The sequence below is a fragment of the Microtus oregoni genome, unplaced genomic scaffold, assembly GCF_018167655.1.
Source record: "Microtus oregoni isolate MIOR12 unplaced genomic scaffold, Mior012 000002F_ref0000024, whole genome shotgun sequence".
In the NCBI taxonomy this organism is placed as follows: Eukaryota; Metazoa; Chordata; class Mammalia; order Rodentia; family Cricetidae; genus Microtus; species Microtus oregoni.
Genome location: NW_024543061.1, coordinates 61,526,112 through 61,542,560, shown reverse-complemented (window position 1 = coordinate 61,542,560; position 16,449 = coordinate 61,526,112). Strand labels below are relative to the sequence as shown.

Here is a 16,449-nt window from a genome sequence, read left to right as displayed (position 1 = left end):
ACCACCTGGTTGCTGGGAATTGAACTCAGGACCTTTGGAAGAGCAGGCAATGCTCTTAACCGCTGAGCCATCTCTCCAGCCCCAGCTTAAATTACTTGTGAGCATTAGAAGGCCAAAGGAAAAAAGGAAGCTTCCCCATTGTTGGTTCTCAGCAAAGGGAGCAAGTCCTAAGAACCAAAGTAATAAAGATCTAGAGTTGTAGGTTTATATCACTAACTACATGACAGCTCAAACCAGACACAATGAAAAGCACAAGGATCACCTGGGCTACAGAGTAAGTTCAAGGTTTGTTTGGGCAACTTAAAGGTTAAAGTAGAACAGTGATTGGAACTATAGCTCAGTGGTGGATGTACCATCTCCACTGTTTGAGAGGGTGCAAAGAAAGGATGTCTTTTGGTTATGGTTTCTTGATGAAAACAGGACAGATAAGTAGGGTGATACATACTTATAACTGATGCAGGAGGATCCCAAGTTAAAGGAATACAGGTAAACCTGTGCTAAATAGGTCATCTTTTTTTAAAAAATATTTATTTATTTATTATGTGTACAGCATTCCTTCCATATGTGCCTGCAAGCCAGAAGGGGGTGCCAGGTCTCATTATAGATGGCTGTGAGCTACCATATGGTTGCTGGGAATTGAACTCAGGACCTCTGGAAGAGCAGTCAGTGCTCTTAACCACTGAGCCATCTCTCCAGCCCTAAATAGGTCATCTTTAAAAACAGACATATAAAATTGTCAAGAAGCCAGGCGGTGGTGGTGCATGCCTTTAATCCCAGCACTTGGGAGGCAGAGGCAGGCGGATCTCTGTGAGTTCGAGGCCAGCCTGGTCTACAAAACTAGTCCAGGACAGGCACCAAAGCTACAGAGAAACCGTCTCGACCCCCCCCCCCAAAAAAAAAACTAAAAAAAAAAATCAAGAATTACTTCTTCCACACTCTGTATTTCTAACACACACACACCCCTTTCTCAGCAGTGATAACAGGTTAACCATACCACCAATAAAATCCTTTCAGCTTAGCTTTTTATGTTATAGATAGCAAGTAAAATATGAGAAACAGGTTTGGCTACCATTTATTTAATTTTCCTCTGGATTTTCGGTATTCATTCTCAGAATTTACCCTTACTTGGTTACCATTTGAAATCACACCAATACAAATAAATGATGGGATGGAGTGAGAGTTGGAATGGGGAATCTGAGCACAGACAGATAATGTAAAAAAATTAGATGTAATAACAAAAGGCATGCTCAAACATCATGAAATCAAGTTTTAATTTCTGTTAACTTACCATCAATAACCCTGGTAAATTCTAATGAACATGAAAGGGAATCAATCATTAATCATAAACAGGTCCTTTATATTGTTTAGACACTTTTTCTTCGAGACAGGGTTTCTATGTAGCTTTGGAGCCTGTCCTGGAACTAGTTCTTGTAGACTAGGCTGGCCTTGAACTCAAAAGATCTGCTTGCCTCTGCCTCCCGAGTGCTGGGATTAAAGGCATGCGCCACCACTGCCCAGCTAGACACATTATTGAAGAACATGATGGTATGTCTTTTCCCAGTGCACATCCTATGCTACTGAGCAGTGGGTGGACCCAGGTCAAGAGAATACTCCAATTTCTCTCAAAGACTCCAATGTTCATTCTTTCCCTCTTCACATTCAAAGTAATGGTGTGGTTTGATTTAAAGGAACAGGAGGGTTGAAAGGTGTGGTACTTAAGGACCTAACTTAAAAGCAACATTCTACACACATGAAATTAATTAACATGTGAAACTTTATTGGACCTGGTTTTAGGGTTATTTGGGGACTCAACAGCTTAAAATTACCACAATTTGCAAATTTCATGATCCACTCCAAATTATTGCTTTCTCCTGCAAGTAGACTGTCCTAACTTTTTGAAAGGTAGGTAGGCTTTCTTAATTTCCCCACTTTTCCTACTTTACTGACTGACACCCAAATATACTACAGAATTAAATCACTGACAAACCGTTTCTTTTTGTTTATTTGGGTTTGGTTTTGAGACAGGCTCTCCCTCTTGTGCAGCTGTCCTGGAACACACTTTGTAACCCAGCCTGCCTGTCTCCCAGGTGTCAGAATTAAAGGTGTATGCCATCACATCCAGTTGACAAGCAGTTTCTTTATATGAACTGAATCCAGCAAACCAAGAAAATCGACATTTCTTGGATTCCCATTGAGGACAAAAGCATAGACGGAAGGGAAGCACTAGGAACTCAGGCTAACGTAGGGTTTGGCACATTTTTATCATGGGCATCACAGATTTACTGTCTGCTTTCCAGTTCTTTGAAGTGTGACAGGCAGTAATTCATAACTCACTGAGGCACAAGTCAAGAGTCAGACACGTCACGCTAGTTTATAGCAGCTTCGTGAGGGAGCCACACTTCTCCAACTCCACATTCCTCGTGGCTTCTGCAGGAACACCAAAAGTGAAACGACATCGGTGAGAGGATGAGGACATCTCCCTAGCTAGGGACTAGGAACCATTGCTGCCTTGCACTTCCGAATACGAGGATTGCATACACTTCTAATGACTTGACCTGTCAAGAACTGTCAAAGACTTAACTACTATCGCTATTTTTTTGAGATAGGGTCTTACTATGTAGTCCTGGCTAGTGTGGAACTTGCTATGTAGATGAGGCTGCCTCTGACTCCCAAGGTAGTGGGATTAGTGTTTATACTACACCACACTTTGCGGACTTCAATTTCTTTTCATTCTGTTACCTTTGTCAAAATATCCACAATGAAGGCAGTGAAAAATAGTTTTAAAAAAATATTAAATACTTAAGTAAGCTTAAGCTAAAATACTAATAACGAAGAACTGTAACTTTGAGACAGAAAGAGAAACATTATAAATCAAGTTTTAATACAAAATGTAAACAAATACAGAAGAATGTAGCTGTAATTTTTGTGAAACAATGCTTTACATTAGAACATCTACTTTTCCTTAGATGACTCTTATTAACTCACAAACTACAGGATTTATAATTTGTGGGTAGAGTGCTAGTTTTTTCCTTATATCCTTAGAATATTTTTAAACTATCTTTTAATTACTTCTATTGTATGTGTCTGAGAATGTTCCTGAATGTACGCCTGTGTACCACAAGTGTGCAGTGTTCTTGGAGGCCAGAAAAGGATGCAGGATTCCCTGGAGCTGGAGTTAATGACGGTTGTGGGCCATTATGTAGTGTTAAGAATTGAACCTGGGTCTTCTGGAAGAGCAGCCAGTGCTCTGAACTGTTGAGACATCTTTCTAGCCCCTATCTTTATGTTCTTTTGAGTTTTGGTATAAATTTATGGCTAAGATAAGCCAAATTCCTCAAATAAGTACAGAAAGAGCCAAATGAATCAATTAAATTATATATTTAAAAGTTTCAAAATGTCAGAAGATGACAGGCAGCTAGTCACAGGTACAGACATACTGCCTATTTCTGAGGTCTCCAAAGGACGAACACTGTACAAAGTACACAATTATTCCCCAAACAATCGCCTTTCAGCATCCTCACAATTCTGTTCTGTTGAGAACAGCTAATGGAAAATAGTTAATTGGAAGAAAAATCAAAATTTTTTATGTGCATTTTGGGATTCCATCACTTACATTTTAAACTTCTGAAGGGTGGGAATACACTCAATTTTTAAAACACAAGCCTTTCAAATCTTTTACAAAGACAAAAAGGTAAAAAAAAAAATATTGTGCTTTTTTCATTATAACAGCCAAATAAAATTCTTAAGTGATAATCTTCATAGCTTGGCAAAACAAAAATGTATGAAATTAACTAATTACTTAGTTAACCTTGTAACTGCTACTCACACCCACACGGAGATGGATATTCAAGACACAAGCACAACATATTCAAACCGTATAACTGGTCAAGATATTCAAATGTTATCAAATAGGTAAAGAGACCAAAAAGTAGGTAGTATAAACCAGAAACTGGATGTTGTACCTACAGCCGTACCACCTGCATGTGTATGTCTTGTCTGACCTTGGAAGCTAAGCAGGGTCAAGCCTGGTTAGCACTTGGGAGAAGACATTTTGTAAGAAAAACTTTTTCTCTAAAGACGCCTTTTGAGGTAACCCTCATACCCACACAGTCTGTAACTGGACAGTACATCTCACTTCTAGTTACTAGAAGACATTTCCTTAAGAGACTGGGGCAAAGGGGAGAAGAGATGACAAACTTTAGGTTTGCTCAATGCCCCCTTTAAAAGGATAACTGATGAATTTAAGTCAAACTGTAGATTTTTAAACCAAAATAAAGAACACAGGATAGTGAAGATAAATACTTTTAGAAAATTTTTTTTTGTCCTTTAAAATATATTAGTCCCCTTCTAGTAAGAGTTTATAGAGTACACCTAACACCTCTATAAGAACACAGAACAACAGGGGGAGAGGACACAGCACCATAGTTTCAAACATACATAACATTCAGTACTGACTAGAGTAAGACCAAGCTGCCCAACAGACAGGGACAAGTCCCAACATGGAGGAAATATATTATCTATTTGAACAGAAGAAAAGTGGAAGATATGTTTAAGTGAGAATGGAGAAGGGAGTGCTAACTCCTTGTACTACAAGGAAGGAATGGAATTTTTTTTTTATTTTTTTTATCAAAAAGCAGAAAGAAAATGCAAGCTCCCAAATGGATTTTTTGATGCTCAAACTCTGTCATATGCTGCTGGTAACAGTAAATATATATATATATATCTATATTCATATATGTATATTAAAAAAGGAAAAATAATCTATAGAACAGTCAGTAGTCAGACATTTAGAAAAAAGTAAAAACAAGTCTTTCTTTTTAAAAACGGATTTACTAAAACAGCTTCACACCCAGAGGACTTATAACCCCATATCCTCTGATGAAGCCATGGTGTTATTCATGAACATCTTCTGGGGCGATGTTGGAAACTACAGGCATTAAGGTTAGGGCTGCAAGGCAAAAGCTGTTATTTGCCAGTTTTGCTCATGGCCATGCCTGAAGCATGGTGGAGTCTGGAATACTTGTGGAAGAGGGTTTCCCAGATAAGCATGCATCACCGAGGCTCAGTAAAATGTTTTCATTAGTTATCCCTATTTCCTCCAGAACCTGGATCCATGTACCTCCCTTCTCTAAAACAGACCAGATCGACTTCTCACACCAATGGGATACTTGCCTTGAAATAAGAAAAAAACCTTCTTCCCAGAATCCAGTCTAGTCAGATTTTCTAAACTGCTGACATCCTCCTGAGGAAAGTGAGGGGCTCTTTTGGAGGATTTTCTTATTGGTATAAATAAGCACAAGCAGGTCTACAAACTGCACTGCCACCCCAAAACATCTAAAAGGGTACCTTTGGCCTGTTCCTCCTAACTGGATCAGTAGGGCATAAATGCCAGTAATTATGGAAAGAGACTTATACTCTGACTCTTGTCCAATTATCCTAACTAAGGAGATTCAAACAGTCAGGCCCTCCAATGGCACCACCTGTAGGTGTAACCACCCACAACTAGTTTCAATTGTCATAAGTCACATCTTATATGCCCCACTAAGCACACCATGTTAACACCAAACAGCTTCGAGAGTTCCACCAAGAACCCGACCTTAACACAGCAAACCATACTCAAAGGAGTCAAGAGCTGAAATACTGGCTGCTGTACCAAAGAAGACATCCTCTGCACAGATGATTGAGAATGTAGCCCACACAATCCACACACAGAGGAAGCCAGCACTAAGAGGACTTTCTCTTAAGTCCATTCATCTTTGGGAACAACATTCTGAGTGGTCGGAACCACTCTGCTTGATGAGTAAGCTCTCAATTTGGTCCACTTCCCCCCATGTTGCGAGCTAACCAAGCATGTGCTAACTGGTCTCTTTAAGATTCTCCACTGGTAGTTTGTAGCTCATTATGAAGGGAGTAGGCGGTGCTTGGCCTGGGCTATCTGGCCCCTGCTTCTTTGCACAGTTTATACAGATGTAATCTTCATTTTCAGCCATTTCTGGGGATACACCAACACAAACTTGATGAAACCACTCATCACAGCCGCCATCACACTGCACCCAGTCTACCTGTAGAAGATAAAGATTGGGAAATGTTTAGTATCAAAACAGTAAGACCAGAACAAAAGCAAACCAAAGAGCTTTCTTGGCTTAAAGGAGAGCAAACAATTGGGATATCCAGAGACAGATATGACTTCTTATGGGGTTATTTTTCAAAGAAAGAAGCTGATAAGTTAATACCCCAAATTATATTTTACCATAATGTGTCCACAACATTAGGCCTCTTAGGTACTCTATTACCTCATGAATACCTGGGGTTCCTTGTGAGGCAGAAACATGATTGGGGAATACTTGACAAAAAAGAAACTTCTAATAGAGCAGCCAAGTAGTTTTAGCTAATATTAACAGTTTCTAGGCTCTAAGACAATGCGATTAACAATCAAGAAAGGAAAAGTACAACAATGTGAGGCAATCCTGTGGATTAGCTTTATTTCAAAGAGATAAGCCAAAGTACTAAGAGCATTAAATACCTTTTTAGAAAAGCAGTCACATAGGCCACTTTTAAAACTACTATTTTTTATTCTTCTCTTCTTCCGTTACAAATACAACTCCCTATAAAAAGTTAGCAAATATCAGAGGTCAAATCTTACAAGTTAACCAATTACAACAGTCAAAGACACAGGTCAATAGATTACTCTGGGGTTTTAAATTAGTCTGAAAAAAAAAAAAAAGGCAGGTGTCAGTGGCAGATGCCAAGCAAACACTGATCCTTCAGAGCCTATAGTGACTACAAGAGACAGAAGAGGCTTTGGTTTGGTGACTTTACACCTTGGCATTTACAATATAGCAGGGAAGTGTAACTTGAGGCTTTTATGCTTGGAAGGCAATTACAGTTCTTACATTTAATTTGTCATAGTAGACAAGAATCTATCAAGATGAAAAGAGCTACAGCGAACCCCTTTCACAATATAAAGGCTGATCACTGTGGTGGTGATACAGGAAGCCACTTAAAATCATGAGCTTTATCAGACATTGGAACAAAGGAAAATGAAGAGATAAAAAAAAAGTCCCTCAGGACAGTCAGTGAATAAAAACAAAAGAGGCCTTGGCTAGGTAAATACATTTTTTTAAGGAAAGAGTGGTTTTCAAAATGTTTCCACAGCTGGTAAAAGCTTATGACAATCATGTCAGTGATTTTGGGCTTGTAATAAAAGATGGAAAAATTATTTAAAAAAAAATTGTCATTTGCCTTATTAGCTTTTATCATTTCTATTCTAAGCACTCTTAAATATTTGTATTTTTTCTTAAATATTTTTTTCTTCCTGTAATCAAATTCTTTAGGTGAGCTCCCATAGGCAGAGTCTTACTATGTAGCCCAGGCTAGCCTCAAACTTCATCTTCAGTCTAACACTCTGCTAGGCTCAAATGAGATGAGATCCTCTTGTCTTAGCCTCCACAATGCTGGGATCTCTGTGGCAAAGCAGTCAGTTTATTAAGAAAAGGGAAATACACACTTAAAACTGAGTGTGGACTTTAAGACATTCTGGATGACTCAGATCACTGGAGTCTCTTCCTCGTGATATTGTTTCCTCTAAGTTCAGAACAACTTAACTACCCCACCTAAACTAAGTTCCATTCATTTGTAACTGTGTTTTGCCTCAGAAGAAAGCAAAAGTATAGTTAAGAAACATATCATAATGATCCTGCTGTAACCAGAGAAAAATTAGGAGATAATATGCTGTAGAATAAAATAAATATAAAGGAGCTATAGAAAAGTAAACATTTATAAAAATGCTAACTATTGCAGGTGAACGGAAAATGAGTGTTTTGAGTGTTTGGAGCCTATAAAGGAATTAGAAAAATGACCTATGTTTCATGGGATTGCATAGATTTGAGATACTACGACCCCCAACCCCTGCAAGAAAGTGTTTCTCTGTGAAGCCCTGGCTGCCCTGGAACTCCCTCTGTGGACCAGGCTGGCCTCAAACTGCCTCTGCCTCCTGAGTGCTGGGATTAAAGGCATGTGCCACCATGTCTACTAGATTATTTTATGATGCCACTCCAACCAACAGATCCCTTCATTCCTACCTTGAATTCTATTAATCCAATCAAGTCCTCATTTATGCTAGTCCACAGTAAAAAAAAAAAAGCATTCTAAGGCTTTAAAATTTTTTGCTGTATCCACTGGCTTCTAGTTTCTAAAAACAAAATCGATTAATTTTCTTCAAGTAAGAAAAGTGTGAGCCAGGCATAGCGATACATACCTTTAATCCCACTACTTGGAAGGCAGAAGTACCTGGGCAGATCTCTGCAGGTTTGAGGCCAACCTAGTCTACAAAGCAAGTTCTGGGACAGTCAAGGGTATTTTATTACACAAAGAACCCTGTCTTGGCCTGGAGAGAGGGCTCAGGGGTTAAGAGTACTGGCTGCACTTCAAGAGGACCCGGGTTCATTTCCCAATATCCACACAGCAGCTCACAAATGTCTGAAACTCCAATTCCAAGGGACCAGACACCTTTACACCAATGTATACAAAATAAAGTTAAATTTAAAAAAAAAATAGGAAAAGAAAAAACAGTATTTTCTCTTATGTGATTTTGATTGGAAGTGCCTTCCAAATCCTAGCTCTTCCACTATTTCTACTGCAGCCTTCTGGTTATGTAACAATCTACCCTAATAATACAGTTAGGAAAACTATATCCTTCACTTATCAATTCCTTTATGAACAATCAACCTAAATTCCACTGCCATATGAAAAGTCTTCCACATCACTTCATCATTTACTAAATTAAAAAAAAAATTAACTAGTTCCTCCAAAATGCAAGCATGGTGGCAGGTGTCTATAATTCCATTGAGAGGCTGAGGCAGGAGGATTCCTTGAAGCCCAGGGAGCCTACTGTCCTTAAAGGAGACATAGCAAGAGCTTGGAATTTAAAAACAAGCAAACAAAAACCTCACAACAACTAGGAGTTAATAAATTAACAAGTAAAAATCTAATAATACTGTGTTCAGATGAAAGAGAATTAGGGCTAGAAAGAGCTCTTGTAGGTAACTTGTAGGTACTTGCTGCCAAGCCTGACAAACAATGTGAGCTGGTGTCTTAGGAGGACTCCACATGTGGAAGAGAGAACTGACTACTGTCCTCTGACTACCACATGAATACTCTCCCATACAGACAAAAAGGTTAAGTAATATATTGAGGTTGTGTGTTTAGTAGCTCAGTGCTAAGAACGCTTGCTTAGTATCCTTAAGGATTTAAGAGCATGGGTTTTATCCTCAGTACAATCAAAAGAGAAAAGAAATGGAATATGAAACGAAGAGTAGCAGAAATAATAGTAGCCTGACATTTTTATTTTGTTGTATGATTTCACACTGAGACTTAAGTTCTTGGTAATTTGTATTTTGTTCAGACGTTAGAGCATAATACCGTTCCGTTTGGGGGAGGGGAGAAAATTGATAGTAATATTCTCAGTTTACTAGGTTTTTTTTTTTTGTTTTACTTATTTTTTATGTATACAGTGTTGGTACCAGCTCTCATATAGATGGCTGTGACCCGTCATGTGGATGCTGGGAATTGAACTCAGGACCTCTGGAAGAACAGTCAGTGCTTGTAACCTCTGAGCCATCTCTCCAGCCCCAATTTACTAGTTTTAACCAATTTATGGTACTCTAAACATTGTGACTAACCCTTTCAGTTTGCCTAGGAATGAAAGATTTTCTAGTATGTAAAATCTTTCGCAATAAAATTTAGACAGTCCCAGACAAACTATAACACTTGGTCACAATGCTGTCGCAGTACCAGGTATAAGTTTTATACATTTACTTAGTCTAGCTGGCCACGGTGGCCTTGAACTCGCAGAGATCTGCCTCGCAAATACTGGGATTAAAGGCATGCTTTTAATTAAAGCCACCTCTCTCCCCCTCCTCACTTTTCAAGTTTCTTTGTGTAGCCTCAGATGTTCTGGAACTTGCTCTCTAGATTAGGCTTAGGCTGACCTAAAACTCACAGAAATCCACCTGCCTCTGCCTCCAAAGTACTGGGATTAAAGGCACACACTGTGTACCAGGTCAGCCTGGTCTATAGAGCAAGTTCCAGGACAGCTAGAGCTGTTTATACAGAGAAACCCTGTCTAGAAAAACCAAAAAGGTGTACACTGCCACTACCAAGCCACAAAAACATTTTAAAAATCAAGTTGACGCAAGAATATATAAATTTAAATATTTTAATTTACTTAACAAACTTTTTATAAAGAAGTAATAAAAAGTTCCACGAAAGAATAAGTAAAAAGAAAACAGTGTATCATCATATGTAAAATGACTATTCTTTTTTCGTGGCCATGATAATTTATTCTAATAATGAAAAAAAGCTACTCAAATATTAACCTAAAATATTCTTTTAAGCATGTTTCACTGTTAACACAAATAAGATAGACAGATACAGGAGTAGACCTCAGGGAGAAAAAGCTTCTGGATTTTAAAATAAGTATCTCTATATTATTTTGGAAGTTAATTTTAGCTCAAACTTCATAACTCATGGAAGAAACAGCCTTTCAAAATCCTTCACCATACTCTGCTGTTATCTTTCTTTACTCTTTGTAAGCTATTTTGAAACTGAAGCTAAGTACATTCAAGTAACCACTTAATTTTTAAAATAACACTTCTCAACCTTTTTATTTTTAGAAAAAAATCATAGCTATTACTGACAGGAGAAATGATGAAGGGACATTTAGCTAAAAACCAATGAACGCTAAGGTTTTTCTCTGTTGCATGGTATTTTCCTGAAAAAGTGCTTTGCTTAGCTGAAGTCACACAAAATCTGTTAGATACTTAACTAGAAATTAGATTTTTACCTGTTAATATAGACAACTGTGTAGTAACTACAAATTAGGAATGTTGAAAATTCTTAACTTAGTTAAAGAGTGCCAGAAATAAATTTCAAAATAGCAATGGCAGATGAAATATTTATAATCTGAAATAATCTGCAGAGAATTAACAGAGAAACGTAACATTAAATTTATTTCACTTAAGCTAAGGACAGGGAAACACACTATGCTCACCTTTAACAGTTTAATATAGACATTTTCCCTAAATATGTAGCTAAATCTATGGTCTCTATCAGAGTAATCACACAAATAACAATTATCATAGGAGCAAATCTCATGGTTATGACCTCTTTACATTTACATAGTACTTCCTATTTTGAAGTGGTTTCACGGACTATGTTCTTTTTTCATAAGTTAATTTGTACAGTGAATGGGGTGGTAGTGCCTGTAGTACATGCATGCTGAGGGAAAAAGACAGGGATAAGTGAACTGACATATTTGTAGCATTGAAATTACTGAAAATTAGCTAAAGAAGAGAGAAGATCTAACAGCAATGAGCTACTAATATATTCATAGCCAAAGAAGAAAAGCTAACCTTCCACCAGCCTGTTTAGTAAATAAATGAAAATTACCCAAGAGTTGGGAACTTGATAGAGAACCAGAATCTGGAACAATCAAAGAGTCAGGGTTGGCTTTCATTTTTTTGGGTGCTACCACTAATTAGTTCTATAACTTTGGTCACATCATATATGCAAATGTGAGGAGCCAGAACAAGAAACCTCTAGGTCCCTTACAGCCTCTAAAAATGTGTTAAGTATTTAATTCAGAAGGTAAGTGGGGCACAACCTTTAAGAAACAGTGGTACAACTTTAGTTATCACTGTGGCCAGCAAGTTTGGAGGCTCCACCTGTCTCCACCTCTTTCTTTGCCTCAGGGCTGTTGCTACAGAAACATCCTGCTATGCCCTGCTTTTTTTTTTTAATATTTATTTATTTATTATGTATACAATATTCTTTCTACGTGTATGCCTGCAGGCCAGAAGAGGGCACCAGACCTCATTACAGATGGTTGTGAGCCACCATGTGGTTGCTGGGAATTGAACTCAGGACCTTTGGAAGAGCAGGCAATACTCTTAACCGCTGAGCCATCTCTCCAGCCCCCTATGGGTTCTTGTACTCAGCAAGGACTTCAACAGCTGAGCTTGCTCCATAGCCCTTTAAAATTATAATTATGGTTTTAAGATTTATTGTTGAGATAAGGTTTCACTAGGTAGCCCAAGTTGGTTTCTAACTTAAAACCCTCATTTTCTCTGCTACCCAAGTGCTGAATTACAAATGTGTTCTGACACAATGGCTCCTTACTAGTATTCTTGACAGGAAGAATAAAAGATATTTCCAAATCACTTAAAGAATTGAGATCCCTCCACCTCCCAATAAAGTCTGTCCATTTCTCCCAGAAATTAACAGAACTGTTGCCTAAAAAATAGCCAACAATGAATTACAGCGCTTAAAATTTAGGGTTAAAAAAAGTTAGCACATGCATAGTACAGACCATATGTGGGAGTCAGAGGATAACTTGAAGAAGCTACTTCTCTACTTCTATCATGTAGTCCTGGAAATGAACTCAAACTGTTAAGTTTGGGAACAAGCATCTTTAACCACTGAGCCATCTACTAGCCTAGGCTGAAAAATTTAACGACAACAACTAAGAGTCTGAATTATTTGCTTTAAAAATCATATTCTATTTAAGAGAGTATCCTTTGTCTAGGGTGTCTCAAGATAAGGATGGACTTCTCCCAGGCTATTGTGGCTAACAGACAAGCCACCTAGTTCTGAATCACACTACGGGGAGGTCAGAAGTGCATTTTGAAGCTTGACCTGCACACTGCATATGAAACAAACTGCTTGCCAAGATATCAAGTAACTTTTCTATGCTTCTGTATATCTCTAAGTAAATGACTTTTTAAAAAAATGTATTTCCTACACTAAGCATACTTAAGTAGCTTCACTATTTAAAATGGTTTATAAAAACTGTGGGAAAAAATATGTTAGAAGTCCAAATCGTGGAATCACAAATTACTGATATATTATACACACATCTCCACAATCATTATTATCTCTGGCCTTTTCACACAGTCCATGAACCCCTGTACCTCACCTTGTCCTTACACGGCCTTTGGCAGTTCTGGGCTGCGCACACAGCATTCTCATCATCAGATTCCTCTGCTCCTGACCAGTCATACTTTGAGGGGATATCCAGTACTTTTTTCTCTCTTTTCTTCTCAGTACTCTCTTTCACAAGCTCGACTTTGGCTGCAGCAGCCTTTTCTTTCTTTTTCTTTCTCTCTTCTTCTTTTGCTAGCTTCTTGGCCAACTTATTCAGCTCTTTGGATTTGTCCACATTTAATTTTAATTTCTTCTTTTTAGGTTTATCTATTTTCTTTAGCTCCTTGACCTTCTGCTTTCCTTCTCCAAAAAATTGTTCTACCTTCTCTAGCTTCCGTTTCCGTTTCTTCTCAGAAGAATCCTTTCCTTTCATTTTTAGTGGTTTCTCTTCCATGCTATCATCCTTCAAAAATATAAATTAATCAGAATTTTCATGCAAAACTAAAAAAAGTGTCTATATAAGGCACCTAGAACAAATTAGCAGACACAAAAAGTAAATAGGGGATGAAGGAGGGGAAACAGATTTACTGTTTAATGGTACAGATTTTCTCTTTATGATGATTACAGAGTTGTAGGAATCTGGGCATTGATAGTAAACATCTGTAATCTCAGCATTTAAGAGTCAGTGGCAAGGGGGTTGCTGCAGGTTCAAGGACAACTTGGTCTATGCAGTGAGAGCATGCTTCAACTTTCAAGCCCACAAAATGAGTTCTAGAGATAGACTGAGGTGGTATTTGCATACAATATGAATATGTTACAAACACAACTGAACTGTATACTCAAAAAAAAAAAAAAGGTAAGATGATATATCTCTTGTGTTTTAGCCCCTGCCAAAATTTTTAAATGACAAAAAGAAAAAAATATTATTCTAAGCTGTTTAAGAGACAGATTTGCTGGGCATGTAGCTCAGCAGGTAAAAAAAACCCTAAACCTGATCCTCACACACCATAAAACCAGATGTGGGGGGTGCAAGCCTGGAACTCCAGCACTTGGGAGATCGAGGGAGAGGTGGGAGGATCAGAAGGTTAAAGTCATCCTTTGGTACTCAGAAATCTTGGGTTGCCAAAGACCCTGTCTCAAAGAAAAGGACATAAATAAGAGGCTGGTTAAGCCAAGTGTGGTTGTGCACACTTGTAATGCCGCAGCACTCCAGAGGCAGAAGTAGGTGGATCTTTTTGAGGTAAAAGACAGCCAAGTGAGACCACTTTGGAAGAGAATAGTCAATGAAGAAAGAAAGAATAGAAAATAATACCTACCCTATATTCAGAAATGGATTGCTCATGCCAATAATCCTAGCATGATCAAAGGAGATTATGGATGTAAAACACCATTATGAACACCATGATAAACTGCTATTGTAAATGTAGTACATGACTGTGAACTCTCCCTTCTAACGCATCCAGTTCTACTTAATCACTCCCTTACCTTTTTCCCTGAGTGCGCACACACAAATGCATGTGGTATGTGTTTACATAGGTATACAAGTTTCAATGTGTGGAAGCCTAAATGATGTCTGTGTCTTCCTTAATCACTCTCCTCCACCTTGTAAAAATTGTTGAACATGGAGCTCATCATTTTGGCTAGTGTGACTAGCCAGTTTGTTCCTGAAATTCCCTGTCTGCCTTATAAACCAGGATTATAGGCAGGCCGCCAAGATCATCTAGTTTTTTTTTTTTTAAATATAGGTGCTAGAAATCCATACTCTGGTCCTCATATTGGCAAAGTAAGAACTTTACCTACTGAGCCATCTTCCTGGTCGCACCTTTTAAAAATTACCACACTTACCCAATTCTAAGACAACTGTTTAAAAAGAGTCTTTTAAATTTTATGTGTGCATTTCTGTGTGGATACATGCATGTGAGTGGAAAGGTTCTAGAGTAGAGGAGAGGGTTTCAGATCCCCTTGAACTGGAGTTAGAAGTATTTGTGAGCCACCCAATGTGAGTGCTTGGAACTGACCTGACTGCAATATATGCTCTTAAGCACTGATTCATCTCTCTAGCCCCTAAACTGCTTGAGTTTTTTGTTTGTTTGAGACAAGGGCTTGTGTAGCCAAGGTTAACTTTGAATGCTGATCTTCTTGCCTCCACCCTCCTCTGTTTTATGATTACAAGCCTGTAACATGATACTTGGCTAAACTGTTTATTAATCCCTGCTTTTTTCAAGCAAAAATAAAAGAACTATTATACAAAGTTTCAATAAAGAAAACAAAGGAGGCAGGCAATGGTGATGCATGCCTTTAATCCAGCACTCAGGGAAGCAAAGGCAGGCAGATCTCTGTAAGTTCAAGACCAGCCTGGTCTACAGAGTGAGTTCCAGGACAGCCAAAGATACACAGAGAAATTCTATTAAAAAAAAAAACACAAAAACAAACAATCAAGCAGCCAAACAAATAAATAAAACAAAGAAACAAAAATTTTTGCTTAAATGAGAGAACAGGACTGACAAATTACTACCCACTCTGACACCCCTGTAACAGTATCTGAGGTACTACCAACGAACATGGACATGTTAAGTATTTTTAAAATCACTACTGAAGTTAGTATGAGGGTCATACCTCCATGATATGTAAGAATCTGTCCTCTGAGGGGGGATGTGTGGCCTGCAGAATCCGCCATATGTGTTGTGTCTCATCCAGAGACACTTCTAGGAGGTCTCCCACCATCATGAGTTCTTCCAACTGGGCTTTTGCTCCAGGAGACAACTCCAACACTGGAGGCTCCAAACTTCGGGGAACCAAAGGGCTCTTCCGAGGCTGCTTTCTTGGTGTGCTAGAACCTTTCCCCAAAGACATCATGAAACAAAGCAAAGAAGTGAAAATGGTATACAAATGTTTACAAAGTAAATGTTTAGAAATTTCCCTCTTCCTTATCTATATATTAGTATTAAAAATAGGTTTTCTGTACATTTTTTGCTTTAGAGAAAACAACAACAACAACAACAACAACAAATCCGCTATCCCCTTCCCCAAAGAAAGACATTATGTTGCCTGGAGAGATCTCAAAAAATTCCCTTATTTCAAGCTCCCAAATAGAAAGCATATAGGCATATACTATCAAATTTTAAAATAAAAATTAAAGTTAAAGAATGAATATAGGAAGTTGGAGACATGGTTCAGTGTGCAAAGTGTTTGCTGCATTAAGCAGAAGGACCTGAATTTGGATCCCTACACCCACCCACATGAAGTTGGGTGTGGCAATGAGCACCTGTAACTGTAACCTAGTACTGTGAATGGAGACAGCCAAATATCCCAGTCTTGTCCATCAGTGAGCTTCAGGTTCAAATGAGAGATTCTATCACAAAAGCAGGACTGAAACTGATGGTGGAGACACCTGACATCAACTTCAAGCCTTTAAGCACATATACACCCACAACAACACCTCCCCACCAAACGCACAAGAAGCCAGAATTCCTACGGGCCACCCTCAATAGCTGCTTTAAAGTTTAAAACTGGTTCCTGCAGGGTGAT

General features: G+C 38.3%; 1 protein-coding gene across 1 annotated transcript in view; it reads right to left on the bottom strand.

Annotated features, from left to right (window-relative positions):
- Positions 1-1,093: 1,093 nt before the first annotated feature.
- Positions 1,094-16,449, bottom strand: part of Kdm5a (lysine demethylase 5A) — an 83,641-nt gene continuing 68,285 nt past the window's right edge. The window contains exons 26-28 of the mRNA XM_041679497.1: positions 15,538-15,758; positions 12,974-13,384; positions 1,094-6,062 (exon numbers count right to left, since the gene is read on the bottom strand). Coding sequence (XP_041535431.1) covers positions 5,856-6,062; positions 12,974-13,384; positions 15,538-15,758 — 839 coding nt within the window. The 3' untranslated portion in view covers positions 1,094-5,855. The remainder of the gene's footprint in view (positions 6,063-12,973; positions 13,385-15,537; positions 15,759-16,449) is intronic.